The sequence below is a fragment of the Ips typographus genome, linkage group LG5, assembly GCF_016097725.1.
Source record: "Ips typographus isolate SLU linkage group LG5, UJ_Ityp_2.0, whole genome shotgun sequence".
Classification (NCBI taxonomy): domain Eukaryota; kingdom Metazoa; phylum Arthropoda; class Insecta; order Coleoptera; family Curculionidae; genus Ips; species Ips typographus.
The window spans coordinates 3,334,929-3,358,007 of NC_138426.1; the positions used below are offsets into that span (position 1 = coordinate 3,334,929).

A 23,079-nucleotide genomic window follows, 5' to 3' on the forward strand; every position below is an offset into this window, starting at 1 on the left:
AATTATTTTGAACGCGATTTAGATTTTATATTTTGGTAAAATTTCATTGAAAAATTGAGTCATAATCTCAAATTTTTCTCTTGAAGTATTTCCCCCCTCTCGCAACATTCTAGTAAAATGTTTAACTGCCATAAGGGCTTCATTTAAGTCAATCAAAGAATTCAGTTCGACAAATGCATCATTAAGGTCTCTCACCTGGGTCATGCCGGCTGTTCCTCGTCTACTCGTCACTCTCCCCGTGTCCTCGTGCTCGCTCCTACGGCTCAGAGTATCAGGAAACTCCTCGTCGTAGTTTCGTTCTCTTCGTCGTTGTTGCGTCCGTTATGGTTGTTCTTGGTTCCTATTTTGCGGTCTTTTGTTCTGCCAGGCTGGTTTTGCAGGTGGTGGTGCGTCTACCAGCTTCTTCTCTCGCAGTTTGTTTACCCTGTATTGGTAAACTGGGCATGTGGTACTTATTGCTCTGTGCTGGCCCCCGCAATTAGCACATTTCGACTCAAAGTCCCTGTTCGGGCACTGAACAATTTCGTGGCTTTCTGCACATCGACTGCACCTTGGTTTTCGGGTACAGTTTTGTCTTTGAATGTCAATATAACCGAGTTTTTTGCATACTTCAAAGTTATATTCTTTTTGGTAATTTTCTTTATTTCGGCTAGAAAAGTTTTGTGACAGTGTAGTTTGCCTTTTATAACTATGGGGGGTGGTTTGTTGCTTCCTTTCGGTTTTGTTTTCAGTGTTGTGTTTGTCTTTGTTTGTATCATTTGTTCGATGCTTTCTTCGTCCTCCATTTGAGTGTCTAAATGTTGTTCATTGTCCAGTACGTTGTATCGATTTTCAGTAGTTGGGCTGGTCGGTTGCGTGAATAAGTGTTTGATTTTAATACACTTCTTTGGTGTTTTAAAACCAATATTTTCAATATCCATCGGTTTTATCAGCGGTTCGGGTTCCTTATCGCTAGATATAGTGGGTTTTTGCTGCTTACCCGTCGTGCTCGTGCTGGCTTTTTTCCGCTGCATGTTGTGTGTCCGTTTCAAATGTCCGATAGCCGTCTCCAGTGTTTCGGCTATGTTCGGATTTGATGTGCCTTTGGGGTTGTTCACAAGGCTTCGGTGAAGATTACTGCAATCTAAACACTTCAGAACATTGATATTTTTCTTCAGCTGCTCCACAATTTTTGAAAAACGGAGTTCCCGTGCTTTTCCTCTTCCGTCGGCTTCAGAAGTGTGGGTTGACGACGCTATAGATGCGTTATCATCGTCTCTTGGGAGGCCTTCGAGGTGAACGCCTCCCGACTCCTTTGGAGGAGAAAATATTGACAGGATGGACTGTCGGTTTTAGCACAAGATTGTAATTTGAATTTGTGGTTCAAATTTAAAATGCTACTCGTATTAAAGCTTTATTGGCAGATGGTGCAACTATGCTTTGCTACACTTTGATCTTAGCCAAAAGGCCGAGAAGCGATAACGATATTTTAATTTTTAATTGCGACCGACTAAAATCATACCAGTAAAAGGGGTAATATAGACATGGCGGCTCCTACTGACGGCAGTAAAGTGTATTAAATGCTTAGCTTTATGACCCTCATCTTGATCGCATGGCGACCATAATGTTACCATTTATATGTCAGAGTCATAATTTTATTCAAAACCTTCTTATTAGAGACAATTACTAAATGAGAGTTTTTATTCTAGCAAAATACTACACTTTTACACAAAGAGCAAAGAATAACTATTTAACAAGAAGGGACAGCCGGCATGATTCCTTTGATGTTGGGTTGGGGTGATGTTTTTGGTTGACCTCGGTTTGCCTTGGGTAGGGAACATGTTGCCGGTTGTCTCTTATCTTATTTCGGGTTGAAATAAAAATTGCATCCAATTTTCAGGATCGAATATTAACTAAGGAAGATATCAATTCTTATTGACTATTATTAACTTTAAACTGATATTTTAAAATATATATTTGGTGTGATCTGAGATATGGCAACGTTCTTGATAACAACCTGAATGACCAACCAATGAAACTCCTGATAATTAACGATCAGAGCCGATATCAGTCGATTGTCTCTTAACTTGGTAGGCAAAGTCTGTATCTCTCTAATTCGCTTTCTCTTTTCAACTGTCTCTTCTTGTTAAATAGCTATTCTTTGCAAAGGGTATCTAATTTATACTAGCCAAAAATTTCAAAGATATTGTTACGATTTTCCCGTGGGTTGACACAAAGTCAATTTAACTCAACAATTAATAAATTTATTCACACTTCAAAACACTCCGTACAATAATTAATTCAGCTACTGAAAACACTACTACAATTCCACAATTATTCCGCTATTTAAACTTTACCGCGTTCCCAAATTCACTACTACACTACACTACTCCCGGCGTCGACACCGCTTCTTTTATATTCGCAAACCACGTTCTAGAATGACCGCAAAACGCTTCGCGATTTGCCTCGAATATCAAAGATTCTTCCAGGTGTGGCGCTTCCTAACTGTGGCCTACTTTAACACGCGCCCGGCCAGATATTGCGGCGCATCGGTTTCATCGAGTATCGAGCATAGTAGGCCCAAACCGTAACACTGCCCCCCTCTTAAAGCTGATCGTCCCGATCCGCTTCATCTAATCCCTGGTATTTCTTGAGTCTGTCCAGATGGACAATTTTCATCTTGCCTTTGGGGCTGCGTTGGACTCTGTATGCGACGTCGTTTAACCTTTTTACCACATTGTAAGGTCCCTCCCAGTGTCGTTGCCATCTTTCACTTAATCCTTTGCTCCTCCTGGGTTGAAACATCCACACAGCATCACCTTCCTTATAATTGCCGCCAGTTGGTCTGTGGTCCAGTGTCATCTTCATACGGTCGTTGTTTGGTTTCATCTTCTCTCTCTCAAGTTTCCGAATTGTTATGGATCCCTTCTGTAACGAACACTGGTCACACCGTTTACACCATTCCTTTCTGAAGTTAATCCAGTAAAATCGATCTCTTATTCTAGCCAAAGTCTGGTTTACTCCAAAGTGTCCTCCTCCGCGACTGTCATGTAGTTCTCGCAGCACATTCTCTTTGCAGGAATTGGGCACTATTGTTTGGTAAACAAAGCGTTTTCCGTCTGGACTTTCCCATTTGCGAGTAATTAAGTCATCTCGCAGTCGAAGCGAATTCCACTGCAACCAGTAACCCCTTACTGTTGGTCCATATCTGGAAATCTGTTGCCAATCCGGTTTGAAATCCTTCTCCAACCATCTTCTGATTACTTCCAAATCAGAGTCTGAGCGCTGTCCTTTTATTATGACTTCCTTAGAAACGCTGCTCTTCATTCTTTTTGTAGCCTCTTTATCTGTCATCTTCCCGATTTGACCAATTATTATGAATTTGTCCTTTCCGGTACCTTAAGTCACTATCAAACACTTGCCGATCCTCTACATATCGCGGTAAATGTCTTTCCGGATTCTTCATTTCCTGCTCCTGGTTACGCCAGTTCCGCGGGGTCGGTAAACGAGACTGCTGTCTGCAATTCCAGCGGTAATGTCCTCTACGACCACAATTATAACACGTAATGTTTCTTTTAACAGAGGAGTTCCGGTGATTTGTTCTAATGTCCTGATTTCGTCGGCACTGTGGGTTTGGAGAACAAGACCGCTGTCTGCAATTCCTTCTATAGTGTCCTTTGCGTCCACATCGATAACATTCCACTCTAGTGATCGGACGTGACCGTTTTAACTGTGTGGACTTGCCATTTCCTAATGCTGCCATTTCTTGCACTAATTGGCCTAACATTGATTTAATTTAATCTATTAATGTAGCAACATGATCGGCTGGCGGTACTCTTTCCTCTTGAATAGTCTCTGGCTTTAAGTCATTGCACGCAGCTTCAACTTCCAGCGCTCGAACCAGTAATTCGCTGTTGTTGCTCCCTTTGAACATCTTCAGCCATTTCTTTACCTCCGGATCTCGAATCCCATCTACAAAATACTGTGCCACAAGTTCTTCTTGGATTTCATCCGGGACGGCTGGGTAAGCCAGATGCACAAGGCGACGAATTTCGGCCTCAAACTCTTCTAGATTTTCACCAGTTTTCTGCTGTCTTGCCTTTAATTGCGTTCGATACAGTCCTTTCTTATGTTGATCCCCATAACGACGTTCTAATGCAGCTACTAATGCTTCATAGTTGCTTCGTTGGGCGATAGGCAGAGTCTGTAACAGCTCCAATGCAGGTCCTCGTAATGCCACCACCAGTGCTACAGCCATTTCCTCGTTACTCCATCTATTTGCATTTGCAGCGGCCTCAAATTGGAGTTGGTACGTTGCCCATGAAGTTTGACCGTCGTATGTGGGAGGCTTGATCTTGTTGAGCCCGTTTCCGGTGAACACTGTAGAGCTGACTCCTCTGCTGTCAATTTTCCGCTCTGTCGCGTAGCTTTATCTTGACATCATTCTGAATTTTATTAATGTCCTCCCGAACATCATTCTGAATTTTATTGAGACTATGGGTTACATACTCTTGGATCCTTGGTCCCCGCTAGAACGTTCAATATTTCTACGTTACGCTTTTCATGCCGCTCTCTGTCTTCTTTGTCTTGTTGTCGAATTCTTTCTTCTTGTGGTCGAATCCTTTCTTGTGCTTCCTTGTTTCGTCTTCGAATCTTTTCTTGTTCTTCTTTGTCTTGTTGTCGAATTCTTTCTTCTTGTTGTCGAATCCTTTCTTGTTCTTCCTTGTTTCGTTTTCGACTCTTTTCTTGTTCTTCTTTGTCTTGTTGTCGAATCCTTTCTTGTTCTTTCTTGTTTCGTTTTCGAATCTTTTCTTGTTCTTCTTTGTCTTGTTGTCGAATCCTTTCTTGTTCTTCCTTGTTTTGTTTTCGAATCTTTTCTTGTTCTTCTTTGTCTTGTTTAAGCATTTCTATAATAGCTGCAAGTTGGGCCTCCATGTTTGCACTTTGACGTCTTGTTATTGGCATAAAATAACTTTAACACACCACTGTTCTGAAAATCTCTAGTCCGGTTCTGAACACAAGTCTCTAACCCGAAGTTTAGTTCCAATTCACGTCGCACTAAAGTCTGATCGCACTTCTGACACCAATTGTTACGATTTTCCGTGGGTTTTCACAAAGTCAGTTTAACTCAACAATTAATAAATTTATTCACACTTCAAAACACTCCGTACAATAATTAATTCAGCTACTGAAAACACTACTACAATTCCACAATTATTCCGCTATTTAAACTTTACCGCGTTCCCAAATTCACTACTACACTACACTACTCCCGGCGTCGACACCGCTTCTTTTATATTCGCAAACCACGTTCTAGAATGACCGCAAAACGCTTCGCGATTTGCCTCGAATATCAAAGATTCTTCCAGGTGTGGCGCTTCCTAACTGTGGCCTACTTTAACACGCGCCCGGCCAGATATTGCGGCGCATCGGTTTCATCGAGTATCGAGCATAGTAGGCCCAAACCATAACAATATGAAGGAGACTAGAATTTCTGACTGTCATGCAAAAGAAAGAAGAGTAAGAATGATTACTAACCATAGACTTACAAGATTGACTTGTTTATTTACTTTTTAACTTCTAGCCAACCATAATACACATTCTAAACGCTACCGTCTCACAGTCGGCTCAGGTTATGGATTGACGCCAAACTGTACAAATTTTAGTTTCTTGTCTAAAAAATGTAGCGCGAGGCAAAGCATACACATATAATAACGTTAACAGTTATGTTCGTAAAAAGACAAAACATGGCCACGTTGTAATCCGTAAAGATTTTACTAAGCATGCGTGGGGCTTAACAAAATGTTTTGCTAACCAATAGCATCATCGTAGTATTTCACGTGGTCACGTAGTAAATGGATATCGCGCCGTAAGTCCGGAGGACGACCTGCAGCATCGTCATGGTGTGCAACCAAAGTCAAATTGATATAAATTCTAACAGTAAAGTAGAGATATCCGTACTTCGTAGTATGCTATGATATGATGAAACAATAATCAATGATATAAAATTCAGATTCTTCTCTCCTACCATGGCCGTTGATAAGTTCGTTAAGTGAATCATTTTCTGCTCTATAGTTGGATTTTTACCTTTTGAGAATGACGTCATCTTTTTACATCTTTGTTTATCACATATCAAACATATGAAATAAACAATTTTAGCAAAAAAGGCACGTTGTTAATTTTGTCGTCCTGTCAAATTAAAAACGTTGACATTTACTGTCACTTTGATTTAAACGAATATCAAAGGTATAAAAATGCTTCGCTACAATGAGAAGGGCCAAATGCTAATTCTAAATGTGCTGTTTTTTTTTGAGTACGAAAAGAAACAGTTTCCAGGTGTCAACTGAAACTCTCATGATCACTCATTTTTCAAAGCATTTGCAGGTTAAAATTTGTGATCTAATTCCAGACATGCGTGTTTTTTCACCTGCTTGACGTCATTCTCAAAGGGTAAAATTTTGACTATAGAGCGTTTTCGCTTTCTACTAACAATCTACTCACCAACTTTTTCGGCGTTCCCATAACAACCCTTGACATACCTGTTTGAAATAAACACATTCCGTCAAGTGATTTTACATGATTGCAGCGTTCGGCTTCGTCTCAAGCTGCAACTTTCCTGTGCAAGCGGCAAATATGTACTTTCCGCTCTTAATATAGAATATACTAATGAATTAATTTATTCGGGACAGCGCGTACGCAGTCCCGGCTACCAAAAATTACGCGCCCGAGTTATCCGCATTAGGGATAATCGCAGGGGTCAGCCCTACCGTAGTGCAATGGAGGGCCTCACCCTGGGGGAACAGCCTTATTGATCACTGTAAACCCCTACGCCAGGTAAGTATGCTTTTTCACCCCAACCAAAGAAGTAGTTTATCATTTTTATCTTTTAGGCGCGGCTAACGGTTGACAGTGCTGCCATCTGTACAGACAGTATATGTAGTATACGAAAGTGATATCTGGTGAATGTATATAATATTTATATGTATATTATCGGGGGCAATACCATAAGAGCTCAGATTTAACCGGATAATTTTTGTGCTTGTCTTAGAACACTTTCTTTTTGGTGTAACTGCACGAGTCCTGTTGTAACTAAATCACGAGAGCGCAGCTCGAGTGATTTTGCCATACAGGTCGAGTTTTGTACCATAAAGAAAGTATGAGAAGACAAGCGGAAAAATTATCCTGTTCAAAATCTGAGCTCGAATGGTATTTGATAAGACAATTCCATGAATACAATCAATAATATATTAAGACTGCGACTTCCTTGTACTGGCAGAAATACATTTTTCTGGTTCTTTTGATTTTCTGCAGTAGAACTCTATCCGAAGCGAGCCATAACCAAAACAATATGAACAAAAATCAAAATTGACAGTGCCAACAAAAATCTCAAGGTGAGACATTGCAACAATAGAAGTGTAGTGAAAATCCGTGGAAACGATGGAATCAACAGCAAAATTTATCCGATTTTTTTATCCGCTAGCAAACTCTCTTCCTTCCTTATTAGCCGATAGCAAACCGTGTTTTGATGACGTATATATGGCATTTTTTGTACATGAGTGGAATTGTCGGGGGCAATACCACAAGAGCTCAGATTTAGCCGGATAATTTTTGTGCTTGTCTTAGAACACTTTCTTTTTGGTGTAACAGCACGAGACCTGTTGTAACTAAATCACGAGAGCGCAGCTCGAGTGATTTTGCCAAATAGGTCGAGTTTTGTACCATAAAGAAAGTATGAGAAGACAAGCGGAAAAATTATCCTGTTCAAAATCTGAGCTCGAATGGTATTTGATAAGACAATTCCATGAATATAATTAATAATATAATAAGACTGCGACTGCCTTGTGCAGAAATACATTTTTCTGGTTCTTTTGATTTTATGCAGTAGAATTCTATCCGAAGCGAGCCATAACCAAAACAAAACGAACAAACATCAAAATTGACAGTGCCAGCAAAAATCTCAAGGTGAGACATTGCAACAATAGAAGTGTAGTGAAAATCCGTGGAAACGATGAAATCAACAGCAAAATTTATCCGATTTTTTTATCCGCTAGCAAACTCTCTTCCTTCCTTATTAGCCGATAGCAAACCGTGTTTTGATGACGTATATATGGCATTTTTTGTACATGAGTGGAATTGTCGGGGGCAATACCACAAGAGCTCAGATTTAGCCGGATAATTTTTGTGCTTGTCTTAGAACACTTTCTTTGTGGTGTAACAGCACGAGACCTGTTGTAACTAAATCACGAGAGCGCAGCTCGAGTGATTTTGCCAAACATCAGGTCGAGTTTTGTACCATAAAGAAAGTATGAGAAGACAAGCGGAAAAATTATCCTGTTCAAAATCTGAGCTCGAATGGTATTTGATAAGACAATTCCATGAATATAATCAATAATATACGACTGCTTTGTACTGGCAGAAATAAATTTTTCTGGTTCTTTTGATTTTCTGCAGTAGAACTCTAGCCGAAGCGAGCCATAACCAAAACAATACGAACAAACATCAAAATTGACAGTGCCAGCAAAAATCCCTAGGTGAGACATTGCAACAATAGAAGTGTAGTGAAAATCCGTGGAAACGATGAAATCAACAGCAAAATTTATCCGATTTTTTTATCCGCTAGCAAACTCTCTTCCTTCCTTATTAGCCGATAGCAAACCGTGTTTTGATGACGTATATATGGCATTTTTTGTACATGAGTGGAATTGTCGGGGGCAATACCACAAGAGCTCAGATTTAGCCGAATAATTTTTGTGCTTGTCTTAGAACACTTTCTTTTTGGTGTAACTGCACGAGACCTGTTGTAACTAAATCACGAGAGCGTAGCTCGAGTGATTTTGCCAAACAGGTCGAGTTTTGTACCATAAAGAAAGTATGAGAAGACAAGCGGAAAAATTATCTTGTTCAAAATCTGAGCTCGAATGGTATTTGATAAGACAATTCCATGAATACAATCAATAATATAATAAGACTGCGATTTCCTTGTACTGGCAGAAATACATTCTTCTGGTTCTTTTGATTTTCTGCAGTAGAACTCTATCCGAAGCGAGCCATAACCAGAACAATAAAAACAAACATCAAAATTGACAGTGCCAGCAAAAATCTCAAGGTGAGACATTGCAACAATAGAAGTGTAGTGAAAATCCGTGGAAACGATGAAATCAACAGCAAAATTTATCCGATTTTTTTATCCGCTAGCAAACTCTCTTCCTTCCTTATTAGCCGATAGCAAACCGTGTTTTGATGCCGTATATATGGCATTTTTTGTACATGAGTGGAATTGTCGGGGGCAATACCATAAGAGCTCAGATTTAGCCGGATAATTTTTGTGCTTGTCTTAGAACACTTTCTTTGTGGTGTAACTGCACGAGACCTGTTCTAACTAAATCACGAGAGCGCAGCTCGAGTGATTTTGGCAAACAGGTCGAGTTTTGTACCATAAAGAAAGTATGAGAAGACAAGAGGAAAAATTATCCTGTTCAAAATCTGAGCTCGAATGGTATTTGATAAGACAATTCCATGAATATAATCAATAATATAATAAGACTGCGACTGCCTTGTACTGGCAGAAAAACATTTTTCTGGTTCTTTTGATTTTCTGCAGTAGAACTCTAGCCGAAGCGAGCCATAACCAAAACAATACAAACAAACATCAAACTTGACAGTGCCAGCAAAAACCTCAACGTGAGACATTGCAACAATAGAAGTGTAGTGAAAATCCGTGGAAACGATGAAATCAACAGCAAAATTTATCCGATTTTTTTATCCGCTAGCAAACTCTCTTCCTTCCTTATTAGCCGATAGCAAACCGTGTTTTGATGACGTATATATGGCATTTTTTGTACATGAGTGGAATTGTCAGTGTAAAATTTTAGCAACTAGGGATTTATTCAGTATATAACGGCTCTCATTGGTCGAACTAGAAAGGTTCATTGAATTTTATTGGCTGCTAGTACAATGAGGGAAATAATCAAGTACAATATACTATGAGCTGTGTTCCTGTATAATATTATCTGCAGATTTCTCAGCAATCATTACAGTTGGGGCGTTTGTATGTCCAGAATTAACCATGGGCATTACAGAAGCATCCACAACTCGAAGTTTTTTAATTCCGTGAACTTTCAATTCTGCGTTTACTACCGAGCTGTTGGGATTGGGTCCCATTGTTGCCGTTCCTACTGGATGCAAACCCTTAAAAAAATGTTTTATACAATTAAATATCACTTTGTTCCTAATGCTCTTACTGATATAGCTCTATGCTTGATAAAGCAATACCACCAATCTTTTGATCGATAATCAAATTCATCGCATTCAGGTGTGGAGGTTTCGCTTAAACGAAAATCTTTCAGTGCCTCAGTATTGTTTAGGGATTCAACGAATCGGAGTCCTTGGTATATCGTTTCAATGTCTTTTTCGTCGGAAAGGAAGTTGGGGTTTATTAGTGGGTAGTCACGAGGATCTGCGGAAGCCAATGACAATTCTCCAATAGACACAGGATGTAACAACGATACAACTGCTAGAAAGTTTCTAAAACGTAAAAACTTTAGTGTTAAAGTCAATATAGAGTCATGCAGAATCCTTTACGAGCAATATAAATTGGAGTTTTCGCCTGAAGAAAGAATGTATGCAGTAAAAATTTCAACTTCAGGTACACTATCATTGGTGAAATCTAAAAATGCCACAGTTTGACTAGCTGTAATCAACGGACCAACGTTGTGTGTCCATAATTCTACTAGTTTTTCCAATGTGCTGTTAAAAATGACTGCATCAGATCTAAAAAAATAAATTTAGTGTATTTTACTAGGTTCTTAATAACAGAGAGCGTACTCATAGGTACTCTCAGTAAGTAACACGTGATCTTGAAAGTTTTTGCCAACAGGTAAGTCAGCAATAACTTCAATGTTCAACGCGTTCAGGTCAGCTGCTGGACCAATTCCAGATAGCATTAAAATTTGAGGAGTGCCAATAGTGCCAGCAGATAAAATTACTTCTTTTGAAGCGATTGCAATGTAATATTGACCGTTTTTGACAAATTTGACTCCTGTGGCTGTCCCATTTTCAATAATTACATGAGTCACTAACGATTGTAGGGTAATATTTAAATTTCGACGATTAATAATTTCTGGAAGGTACGAATAGTTTGAGCCCGATCGGATGTTTTTAGTTAAATAACTTTGTGTTCTGCTGTAGCCTAATTGCTGTCGACTGTTATAATCTGTTTCCTCTAAACCTGCTTCTTTTAGTGCCTGAAGGATTGTGGTTGTCTGAAACTTTCAATGTACAAAACTAGTTATAAATGAGTAAGAAAATATACTAGATCTGGTATGTCTTTGGGTACGTCAATTCCTTGCAATCCAACAAAACCGTGATATTCGTTATCGATTGGACCATAAAATCTTGCAGACTCAGATTTTTTAAAATATGGCAGGACTTCATCGTAGGACCAGCCAGGGTTGCCAAGTTCTGCCCACATATCGTAGTCTAGTGCGTTACCTCTGACGTACATACCACCATTTGTGCTACTACTTCCTCCTAATACTTTCCCTCTAGAATACGCACATGTTCCATTAGAACCTGCATATTTTATGTATAATATATTTTGCGATTATCTGAGACAGTCTTATTACTTAAACATGCGTTTTTTTGAGGTGTAGATGTGTACATCCAGGAGTATTCGTTAGAAGACTGATAGTAAAGCAACAAGCCTAATATGGCTGTCACATCCTGGTCTTCTCTACCAGCCTCAATCACCAAAACACTAAAGTCAGCTTTGGTAAGTCGATTGGCCAATACCAAACCAGCTGTTCCACCACCAACAATGACAAAATCGAATGTCCCATATTCTAGAATCAACTCGTTTAAAATAACAGACAATTTGTCCAGTTACTTTTAGCTTACCTATAGATTCACTGGATGTCATATTTTCAAAATAGGCATCATTGTTTGTCGGTGCTTCATATGTACCAGCAATCAAAGATGCTGAAGCTGTCACTAATTCACGTACATCATGGAAGTCAGCCTGAATTCCAGAAGTATACAGAACCGCTAAGTAAAACAAAAAATGAACCAAACTCATGGTCGTTTTGCTTAATTTTGGAATAAATTACTAGATTTTCTGGTAATTATAAGAGATTTATATACCACTAAAATTGGAAAAAATATTTATCTTAGCTAGTACGTCTTTAATCATTAAATAAACGTATTTCGCATTGTATAAACCAAAAAAATGTGTGCATGGAATTAGTTTTAATTATTTTTCATTATGAGTTCAATGTATAAAAAAGCGAGGTGCAAGGAACTAACGTCGGTGCGAGTCGTTATTTGTAGGTATATTATGTTGCTAGGAGTAGAAAGACGCAATATTATTGGCGACACTTGTACAAAATTAATAGAATTATCAATTTAATAGAAGGGTTGAAACCATTTATTACTAATAAAATTGACTAATTGTACCCACTCCAACTAAACAACTTCAACCTGTCTCACGATCATCTTTTCCTGTAAATTGGAAGTTCCAAATCCGCTGCTTCTGATACTTCCAGTAAGTCTTGCTTTTTTCATTTTCCGTAGTCAAAAACTCTCGTTGCTCGTTACTATATTGGCTCACTCAAATCCAATAAAATAACGTGCCAAAAAAACGAAATTTATTTATTCAAGTACAATATACTATGAGCTGTGTTCCCGTATAATATTATCTGCAGATTTCTCAGCAATCATTACAGTTGGGGCGTTTGTATGTCCAGCATTGACCATGGGCATTACAGAAGCATCCACGACTCGAAGTTTTTTAATTCCGTGAACTTTCAATTCTGCGTTTACTACCGAGCTGTTGGGATTGGGTCCCATTGTTGCCGTTCCTACTGGATGAAACCCCTTAAAAAATGTTTTATATACAATTAATTATCACTTTGTTCCTAATGCTCTTACTGATCTAGCTCTATGCTTGGTAAAGCAATACCACCAATCTTTTGATCGATAATCAAATTCATCGCATGCAGGTGTGGAGGTTGCGCTTAAACGAAAATCTTTCAGTGCCTCAGTATTGTTTAGAGATTCAATGAATCGGATTCCTTGGTATATCGTTTCAATGTCTTTTTCGTCGGAAAGGAAGTTGGGGTTTATTAGTGGGTAGTCACGAGGATCTGCGGAAGCCAATGACAATTCTCCAATAGACACAGGATGTAACAACGATGCAACTGCTAGAAAGTTTCTAAAATGTAAAAACTTTAGTGTTAAAGTCAATATAGAATCATGCAGAATCTTTTACGAGCAATATAAATTGGAGTTTTCGCCTGAAGAAAGAGTGTATGCAGTAATAATTTCAACTTCAGGTACACTATCATTGGTGAAATCTAAAAATGCTACAGTTTGACTAGCTGTAATCAACGGACCAACGTTGTGTGTCCATAATTCTACTAGTTTTTCCAATGTGCTGTTAAAAATGACTGCATCAGATCTAAAAAAATAAATTCAGTGTATTTTGCTAGCTTCTTAATAACAGAGAGCGTACTCATAGGTAACCTCAGTAAGAACCACGTGATCTTGAAAGTTTTTGCCAACAGGCAAGTCAGCAATAACTTCAATGTCCAACGCATTCAGATCAGCTGCTGGACCAATTCCAGATAGCATTAAAATTTGAGGAGTGCCAATAGTGCCAGCAGATAAAATTACTTCTTTTGAAGCGTTTGCAATGTAATATTGACCGTTTTTGACAAATTTGACTCCTGTGGCTGTCCCATTTTCAATAATTACATGAGTCACTAACGATTGTAGGGTAATATTTAAGTTTCGACGATTAATAATTTCTGGAAGGTACGAATAGTTTGAGCCCGATCGGATGTTTTTAGTTAAATAACTTTGTGTTCTGCTGTAGCCTAATTGCTGTCGACCGTTATAATCCGTTTCCTCTAAACCTGCTTCTTTTAGTGCCTTAAGGATTGTGGTTGTCTGAAAATTTCAATATACAAAACTAGTTATATTTGAGTAAGAAAATATACTAGATCTGGTATGTCTTTGGGTACGTCAATTCCTTGCAATCCAACAAAACCGTGATATTCGTTATCGATTGGACCATGAAATCTTGCAGACTCAGATTTTTTAAAATATGGCAGGACTTCATCGTAGGACCAGCCAGGGTTGCCAAGTTCTGCCCACATATCGTAGTCTAGTGCGTTACCTCTGACGTACATACCACCATTTGTGCTACTACTTCCTCCTAATACTTTCCCTCTAGAATACGCACAAGTTCCATTAGAACCTGCATATTTTATGTATAATATATTTTGCGATTATCTGAGACAGTCTTATTACTTAAACATGCGTTTTTTTGAGGTGTAGATGTGTACATCCAGGAGTATTCGTTGGAAGATATATAGTAAATCAACAAGCCTAATATGGCTGTCACATCCTGGTCTTCTCTACCAGCATCAATCACCAAAACACTAAAGTCAGCTTTGGTAAGTCGATTGGCCAATACCAAACCAGCTGTTCCACCACCAACAATGACAAAATCGAATGTTCCATATTCTAGAATCACTCGTTTAAAATAATAGACAATTTGTCCAGTTACTTTTAGCTTACCTATAGCTTCACTGGATGTCATATTTTCAAAATAGGCATCATTGTTTGTCGGTGCTTCATATGTACCAGCAATCAAAGATGCTGAAGCTGTCACTAATTCACGTACATCATGGAAGTCAGCCTGAATTCCAGAAGTATACAGAACCGCTAAGTAAAACAAAAAATGAACCGAATTCATTGTGGTTTTGCATAATTTTGGAATAATATACTAGATTTTCTGGTAATTATAAGATTTATATACCACCAAAATTGGAAAAAATATTTATCTTAGCTAGTACGTCTTTAATCACTAAATAAATGTATTTCGCACTGAATAAACCAAAAAAATGTGTGCATGGAATTAGTTTTAATTATTTTTCATTATGAGTTCAATGTATAAAAAAGCGAGGTGCAAGGAACTAACGTCGGTGCGAGTTATTATTTGTAGGTATATTATGTTGCTAGGAGTAGAAAGACGCAATATTATTGGCGACACTTGTACAAAATTAATAGAATTATCGGGGGCAATACCACAAGAGCTCAGATTTAGCCGGATAATTTTTGTGCTTGTCTTAGAACACTTACTTTTTGGTGTAACAGCACGAGACCTGTTGTAACTAAATCACGAGAGCGCAGCTCGAGTGATTTTCCCAAACAGGTCGAGTTTTGTTTCATAAAGAAAGTATGAGAAGACAAGCGGAAAAATTATCCTGTTCAAAATCTGAGCTCGAATGGTATTTGATAAGACAATTCCATGAATAGAATCAATAATATAACAAGACTGCGACTGCCTTGTACTGGCAGAAATACATTTTTCTGGTTCTTTTGATTTTCTGCAGTAGAACTCTATCCGAAGCGAGCCATAACCAAAACAATATGAACAAAAATCAAAATTGACAGTGCCAGCAAAAATCCTAAGGTGAGACATTGCAACAATAGAAGTGTAGTGAAAATCCGTAGAAACGATGAAATCAACAGCAAAATTTATCCGATTTTTTTATCCGCTAGCAAAATCTCTTCCTTCCTTATTAGCCGATAGCAAACCGTGTTTTGATGACGTATATATGGCATTTTTTGTACATGAGTGGAATTGTCGGGGGCAATACCACAAGAGCTCAGATTTAGCCGGATAATTTTTGTGCTTGTCTTAGAACACTTTCTTTTTGGTGTAACTACACGAGTCCTGTTGTAACTAAATCACGAGAGCGCAGCTCGAGTGATTTTGCCAAACAGGTCGAGTTTTGTACCATAAAGAAAGTATGAGAAGACAAGCGGAAAAATTATCCTGTTCAAAATCTGAGCTCGAATGGTATTTGATAAGACAATTCCATGAATATAATCAATAATATAATAAGACTGCGACTGCCTTGTACTGGCAGAAATACATTTTTCTGGTTCTTTTGATTTTCTGCAGTAGAACTCTATCCGAAGCGAGCAGTGCCGACAGTGCCAGCAAAAATCTCAAGGTGAGACATGCAACAATAGAAGTGTAGTGAAAATCCGTGGAAACGATGAAATCAACAGCAAAATTTATCCGATTTTTTTATCCGCTAGCAAACTCTCTTCCTTCCTTATTAGCCGATAGCAAACCGTGTTTTGATGACGTATATATGGCATTTTTTGTACATGAGTGGAATTGTCTGTGATATTATTCACAGGTTGGCTTCAATAATAATAACTGACAATTATAATGGATACCTACAAAAAAAAAATAAATTCAAGAAAGGACAGGAGACGCACCCAGACAACTACAGGGGCATAACTCTGCTGAACACAAGCATTAAACTCTTTACCGGCATTTTGAAGGAAATACTTGAAACACAAATAACAACAAGGCTTTAGACGAAACAGATCCACGACCGACGCCATATTCATTATCAAACAACTTAAAGAAAAATCAATCGAATTTAATACACCAGCATATGTCTGCTTCATCGATTTGACCAAGGCATTTGATACGGTTCGCCTCTCTGACATCATAAATATACTGATAGCGAAAGAAACGCCAGACACCATCGTAAGAGCAGTCCACAGTCTCAATATGAACAACATGACTAAAGTAAAGATAGGAGACACTTATACGGAAGAGATACCGACACCAGGAGGCATCAGAAAAGGTGACAGCCTTAGCCCATTTCTGATCAATCTCTTAATGGACAGAATTATAGAGGAAGTATCATCACTAAAAATGGGATACCGAATGGAACAAAATAAAAGAATCAGCATGGTATGTTACGCCGATGATGCAGCTATTTTTGCGGAAACGGAGGACGATCTACAGAGACAACTACACAAATTCTGTCAGGTCAGCCAAGCGATGAACATGACCATATCTATAGAAAAAACGAAAAGCATAACCTTTGCTAAAGATCCCGTAAGATGTAAGCTGGTAGTTCAGGACAAAATCATGTGAGCAAGTTGATGCGCAAGTCTCACAATTCAAATATCTGGGTATGGATCTATCGAGTTATCATGACCAAGTGAAGGACCGAAGAAGCCAGATCAACAAAGCGTCTGCCATGTCAGGCTGCTTAAGGCAGATAATATGGGCGAACGAATACATGCGAAAGGATAGCAAGGTCAGGATCTATAAGAATTGCATCAGGCCAATCATAACATACGGAATAGAAACCAGAGAAGAAACCAACAAACCGAAAAGACTGCTTCGAGTAGCCGAAATGAAAACGCTCAGGACTATAATGGGAAAAACAAGAATAGACCGAATTAGGAACACTGATATTAGGGAATAATGTGGGGTGCAAGACATCCTAAGATGGGGGAGACAAATAAAAAGATATTGGTACGCTCACGTGAGAAGAATGGAAGAGGGAAGACTACCACGCATCGCACTTGAAGGGAAACCAATAGGAAAAAAAGCACCGGGAAAACCACCTAAAAGATGGAAGGACAGCTGGCAGTCGGGAGATCTTAAATATGAATAAGAAAAAAACAATTATAAATGACAGTTTTAAGTTAATACTTTTCACATTTAAGTGCCAAATCATAAATGATATTGATCAATAGTTACTGTTTGGGTTAGTTGTATAGGTACACAGATTTACCTAAAATCTTTAAACGCGTGTGATGCAAAGGATAAGCCCTAAAATAATGCTTGGATGGCCCCCCATAACATGTTCACGTTTTTTAGTTTAAAGCTACGAAAATAATTGATAAGAAATACCTTTAAAGTAACACCGACAATCTGGAATAGCAAATTACAACGAACGGAACTATTGCTTTACTATTCCCTGTAATCATCTACTTCTACACATCATCGATCATTTTTATTTCAATTCGTTTAAGTGCCCAGCAGGAGCCAGGCATGGAAAAAATTCAATCAGACCCATTTATATTGACCCTCTCCACGGAAATCTTTAGTAAAAGGCGAAAGATTTATTCGCTTTGAAGAGAGTCCAGGGTGAATGTAGAAATGTAAAAAGCTAACTGGTTATTCGCTTTTGACTATCTACGACAGCTTGCTCTTAAGAGCAGAGCCATCTGGTCTTGCAAGTTAGAGTTATCGCATTCAAAATAATACTTGTACCCACTTGGTATGGTTTGCATGGTAACACCACTTTTTTCTATAAAACAGTTCGTTTTTGAAGAACAAACTTTCACAAACCGATTTAGAAGTTGATTTAGTTACAAACTGTACAAATTGGCGACGTATCACTGTTGTAAGTTTTCAGTTATTCCTTCAGTAAGTTGTTTATCACTTCTTGTTTTGCTATTCAATCGCTTCTCCAAGAACTATTTCCAATCTGTATTTAAAAGCCTATCTATACCTATCATATTGATGTTATTATTTATAAGTTCTTTGAAGGAAGTCTAGTCGTCATTTCGATACAAATTAAAAGTGGCTTCAAATATTTACTTCATCACGCTAAACGTACTTTCAAGAACAATAATTCTACTTGCGGATGTGAGACTATTCGCTGCTATTCATTGGAATGAGTAATAGTGGTGATCTTTCATTATAGTAAAAAAACGAACATGGTTCGATCCACTACTTCGATGTTAGAACAGAAAAGCGATAATCGTCACTTAATCCATCTTATTCTTTCTGTATGTCTCATCATCTCCTCTATTATATTGAAAAAATACTAACGTAGGTACCCTATTTATTCATTGTATCTGCATTTTTTGTTCAATAATAATCACAATTAGATTAATTCAGTACAACAACAAAAACAGAATGAGAGGCTGACAAACAGGAGCAATGCTAATCAGACGAAGAAGAAGAAGAAGATTCATTTACTAAACGTTATTTTTTATCGTCTCCGGGCTCCGGATTACTTAATTAAAAATTGCCATAACAAAATTTTTTATTTTTCATCCAGCCATCCTGCATACAGACACTTTCCATCCTTAACAGCACGAAACGCTGATTGAATAATGTCCATAGAAGGTACTTTAGAGACGTCTTACGCTCCATAAGCGACCTATTAGCTTTTACCTTAAAGCACTTTCAGAACTTTGCTGGTTTCAACTCACAAGCAGCAGTAAAGTGTAATTGTCTAGATGTTTCGAAAAGACCAAGTATTATCACTGTAAACCCCTACGCCAGGTAAGTATGCTTTTCCACGCCAACCAAAAGGGTTGATTGATCATTTTTCTGTTTTGGGCGAGGCTAGCGATTGACAGCGCTGCGATCTCTAAAGAAGTTTGTGTAAGATATCGCATCTATATTTAGTAAATCTGAATTGTACACGAATCAAACAATGGAATGGTGATATCGGTAGTGTTTGCGTTATGTTCAAGTGCCATAAGAAACCACTTACGGCACTTGAAACGGGCTTCTGGAAAACATCTGCAGGAAAATCAAAAATGGAAATAATAAGAGGAAATCATGCAAGTAGAGAAAAGGAGATCTAAGACATGTAAAGCTTTGAGGAAGACATGATTCGTATTTATATATCAAGCAGGTGATAGCAGTTCTAAAAAGAGGGTTTAACTTGTTGACATGCATTTCCACCCATCCATCTAAACCCATTTCATTCAATTCCTAGGGTTACAATTGTCACATTGAAATTAATTAAAATGGCCTCCATAGAGACCTACAAAAATTGCCTTAGCGCACGGTCTTTCACGTGCACATGGCGGGGTATTGGTTAAAGTTTTCAACTAGCAATAATCGCACCTCGGATAAACCTCATTGGTTACGATAATGCCACTGCGCAAAGCTGACGATTCAGTGGACAAATTGTCCTACTGATATATAAGACGAAAGTTAAAAGGGGAAAGAGTGACTTTTGGCGCCATCTCTTAGAAATCAAATTATTTAGAAAGTAAAGCGACCACTGCTATTCACCATAAAATTAATAGTTATTTATACAAGTGACCATTTTTTATTCAAGAAAAGAACAATTAGGCCCAAAGGGTAGCAAATGACCTGTTCTTCGAGCGAATAGTGAATAAGCAGGTTTAAATCACCCGTTTTATACTAGATATTTATACAACAAGGGACTTAAACCATTTTTTTATTTATATACTGAATCTTTGTTAAGTCATTCAACAGACCACTATACTTGCTATGCTTTATCGACTCATAAGGCCTTCGATAGCATTAATTGGAATTGGCTCTGAACGGTTCTGAAGGAGATGGGAGTACCGGGTCATCTGCCATTTTTAATTCAGAATCTGTACATAACCAGAAAGGCTCTCGTAAGAGTTGACAATGAACTATCCTATCTGTGTAAAAAAGAAAAAGGGGTTCGTCAAGGATGCATCCTGTCGTCTCTTCTAAGACATGCGCTTTTTATGACAATTGATATTGACATCCCCATAGGCAACCTGTCATTGAAGAATCTGACAAACGGTTAGGTTCGGCAACGTCGGAGCAAGATCGGGTCGCGAGAGCTATTACCGGCAACGCTGGGAGGATTGGCGAGCAAGCGAAGGCAAGAGAGACGAAAAAATTTACATCGAGACAACGAAAACGGCGACATTGAAAAACACAACCATTAATAAGTTTTCTAATTTTAATTTATTTTGAATAAACAATTTACAAAGTACAACAAAAACATAAGGCGCGTTATTAACATGGTCCTTCGAGAGCCGGATAATTAAGTGCTTCAAAAAGAAACGGGGTAAGTTCCTTTTAGCCAGTAATTTTAATCCTAACCTGAATTTGCTTCAATGTGTTTCGGGCGTACATCGTAATCGTTTATAAATCGTTTCGGGTTTAGGCACATGCGTTTATGCGAAACTGGTGGAATTTACTCGCTTGATTATTTGGGGTTTAGATGCACTTTTTTCTTGTGTTAAACGTTAATCGATTTAGTTATTTTATGCGTGGGCATTTATTTATGCGTTAAACGCCATTTATTGGTTGTTTGTTCGATTTCTTTATTAGTTTCATTCGAAAACGAATTTTAATAATGGCAACTGACGAGGTTGGTTCAAAAATAAAAACATTTATTCGTCAACGGGGGTCGGTAAAAGCGAAATTGACCACTTTTTCAAAGTTTCTTGCAGAAATAAGTATACGGATTCAAAATCATGATGTTTTGAATATTGAAGAACAATATGTTGAGTTAGAATTACGTTTGACTCAATGCGAAAAATTATTAGATGAATTTAATCAGGTGCAAGGTTATGTAGAGTCTTTAGTCGATGATGATGATTTAGACCGACAATTCGAGGAACGCGAAAAGTTTACAACAGATTACTACCGTGAAATTGCTAAAGCGAAAAATATTTTGAAACAAAATGAAGGTGAGAGTCAAAGTATGCGTCAGAATTCGTTTTCTGTTCCAAATGGTAACACTTTTCAACAACAACAAGTTAGACTCCCACCAATCGAAGTTCCCAAGTTCACAGGAAACTATGAATCTTGGTTAGAGTTTCGCGAAACATTTTTATCTTTAATTCACACAAACACGACGTTAAATAACATACAAAAATATCATTATCTTAAGGCGTCTTTATTAGAAGGTGCAGCCGAAGTCATAGCTTCTTTGGAGTTTTCTTATGAAAATTATGAAATTGCTTGGGAGCTGTTAAACGAAAGATATAATAACAATCGTTTACTTATACAAAATCATTTGAAAACAATATTCAACATGGAGATTTCAGGTAATAAATTATCAGCAAAATTGCTCAGAAATGTAGTTGATAATTTATCAAAGCATTTAAAGGCTTTAAAGCAATTAAATCAACCTACCGAGTCTTGGGATACTTTAATTATCTTTATTGTAACATCAAAATTAGAAGGTGTTATTGCTCGTGAATGGGAAAGCTATATAGCTGCCAACGAATACCCGACTCTTAATGATTTAAAACTATTTTTAAAGTCAAAGGCGGATCTATTGGAAACATTAGAACTAAAAAAGGAATCGAATCATTCACCACCGAAGAAAGGAAATAATAATTTTTCAAAATCATTTTATACTAATATTGACGAAACTGATAATTCGACTTCCTCAAAAACTGCTTATCATGATAATAATTTTAACAGCATGAAATGTGCATTTTGCAAAAGAAATAATCATTTTATACGAAACTGTGTAGACTTTCTTAAATTATCTCCAATTGACAGAACTGCTCAAGTCAAACAATTGCATTTATGTTTAAATTGTTTAAGATTTGGACATAGAAACGTAGAATGCAGACTGTCAAATTGTAAAAAATGTAATGGCCGTCATAACACACTCTTACATCACCCAAAATCCGATTCTAACGATAACAATACTCAAACTACGTCTATTACAACATTAAATGCAAATATTCAAAGAGGTGTTTTGATTTCAACGGCATTAGTTCAAATTATGGATAAAAACCATAAGTTACATACTGCTCGCGCCATTTTAGACTCGGGTTCTCAATCGAGTTTTATCACAGCCGATTTTTGTAATAAACTAAACATAGATTTGTCACCAGTAGATATGGCTGTAATTGGAATTAATAATGTAAAATCAAAAATTAAACAAAAATGTCATTTAGAAATGCTTTCTTTTCACACTTCTTATAAAATAAATGCAACTTGTTTTGTTATGGATGAAATTACTGGAACTCTTCCAAGTTTTAACATTGATGTAACGGCTTTGAATATACCTGCTAATATTACCTTAGCAGATGCGTCTTTTGCACAACCTGGACCCATCGATGTCTTAATTGGTGCAGATTTGTTTTGGGGGTTACTCTGTATAGGTCAGATTAAATTAGGATCAGGTCTCCCTGTTTTACAAAAAACAGTCTTTGGATGGGTAATTTCAGGGCCAATAAATACAAATAATAACGGTGTAAATACCTTTTGTAACTTTTCAAAGAACGAAGATGTTCAAAATCAATTGGCAAAATTCTGGATTTTGGAAGAGTGTAATATACAACCTTGTTTTTCAAAAGAAGAGAAAATGTGAGAAGAGCACTTTAAACAAAATACGAAACGCAACGAGAATGGGCGGTTTATAGTGACAATTCCTTTAAAGGACAGCTTAGAAAAGTTAGGCGACTCCAAACAACAGGCGGAAAAACGATTTTTAAATTTAGAAAAAAGGTTAAATAAAAATCCGGAATTCAAAAGCGAATACATTAAGTTTATGC

General features: G+C 37.7%; 2 protein-coding genes and 3 non-coding genes across 5 annotated transcripts; all 5 read right to left on the reverse strand.

Annotated features, from left to right (window-relative positions):
- Positions 1-6,659: 6,659 nt before the first annotated feature.
- On the reverse strand, positions 6,660-6,821 carry LOC145730037 (U1 spliceosomal RNA). The gene has a single exon (XR_014178522.1). It is a non-coding gene; the product is annotated as a U1 spliceosomal RNA (small nuclear RNA).
- Positions 6,822-9,757: 2,936 nt separating this feature from the next.
- On the reverse strand, positions 9,758-12,064 carry LOC145729030 (glucose dehydrogenase [FAD, quinone]-like). Its single transcript, XM_081979634.1, has 7 exons — positions 11,875-12,064; positions 11,604-11,819; positions 11,291-11,550; positions 10,804-11,240; positions 10,561-10,749; positions 10,221-10,503; positions 9,758-10,167 (listed from the first exon to the last, which is right to left on the reverse strand). The coding sequence occupies exons 1-7, from the start codon at positions 12,050-12,052 to the stop codon at positions 9,961-9,963; spliced, it is 1,770 nt and encodes a 589-aa protein (XP_081835760.1). The 5' UTR covers positions 12,053-12,064; the 3' UTR covers positions 9,758-9,960.
- A 539-nt stretch (positions 12,065-12,603) lies between these two features.
- LOC145729043 (glucose dehydrogenase [FAD, quinone]-like) lies at positions 12,604-14,746 on the reverse strand. Its single transcript, XM_081979655.1, has 7 exons — positions 14,557-14,746; positions 14,287-14,502; positions 13,974-14,233; positions 13,487-13,923; positions 13,244-13,432; positions 12,904-13,186; positions 12,604-12,849 (listed from the first exon to the last, which is right to left on the reverse strand). The coding sequence occupies exons 1-7, from the start codon at positions 14,732-14,734 to the stop codon at positions 12,643-12,645; spliced, it is 1,770 nt and encodes a 589-aa protein (XP_081835781.1). The 5' UTR covers positions 14,735-14,746; the 3' UTR covers positions 12,604-12,642.
- A 3,092-nt stretch (positions 14,747-17,838) lies between these two features.
- On the reverse strand, positions 17,839-17,957 carry LOC145730036 (U5 spliceosomal RNA). Its single transcript, XR_014178521.1, has one exon. It is a non-coding gene; the product is annotated as a U5 spliceosomal RNA (small nuclear RNA).
- A 1,622-nt stretch (positions 17,958-19,579) lies between these two features.
- On the reverse strand, positions 19,580-19,720 carry LOC145730029 (U4 spliceosomal RNA). The gene has a single exon (XR_014178513.1). It is a non-coding gene; the product is annotated as a U4 spliceosomal RNA (small nuclear RNA).
- Positions 19,721-23,079: the final 3,359 nt, after the last annotated feature.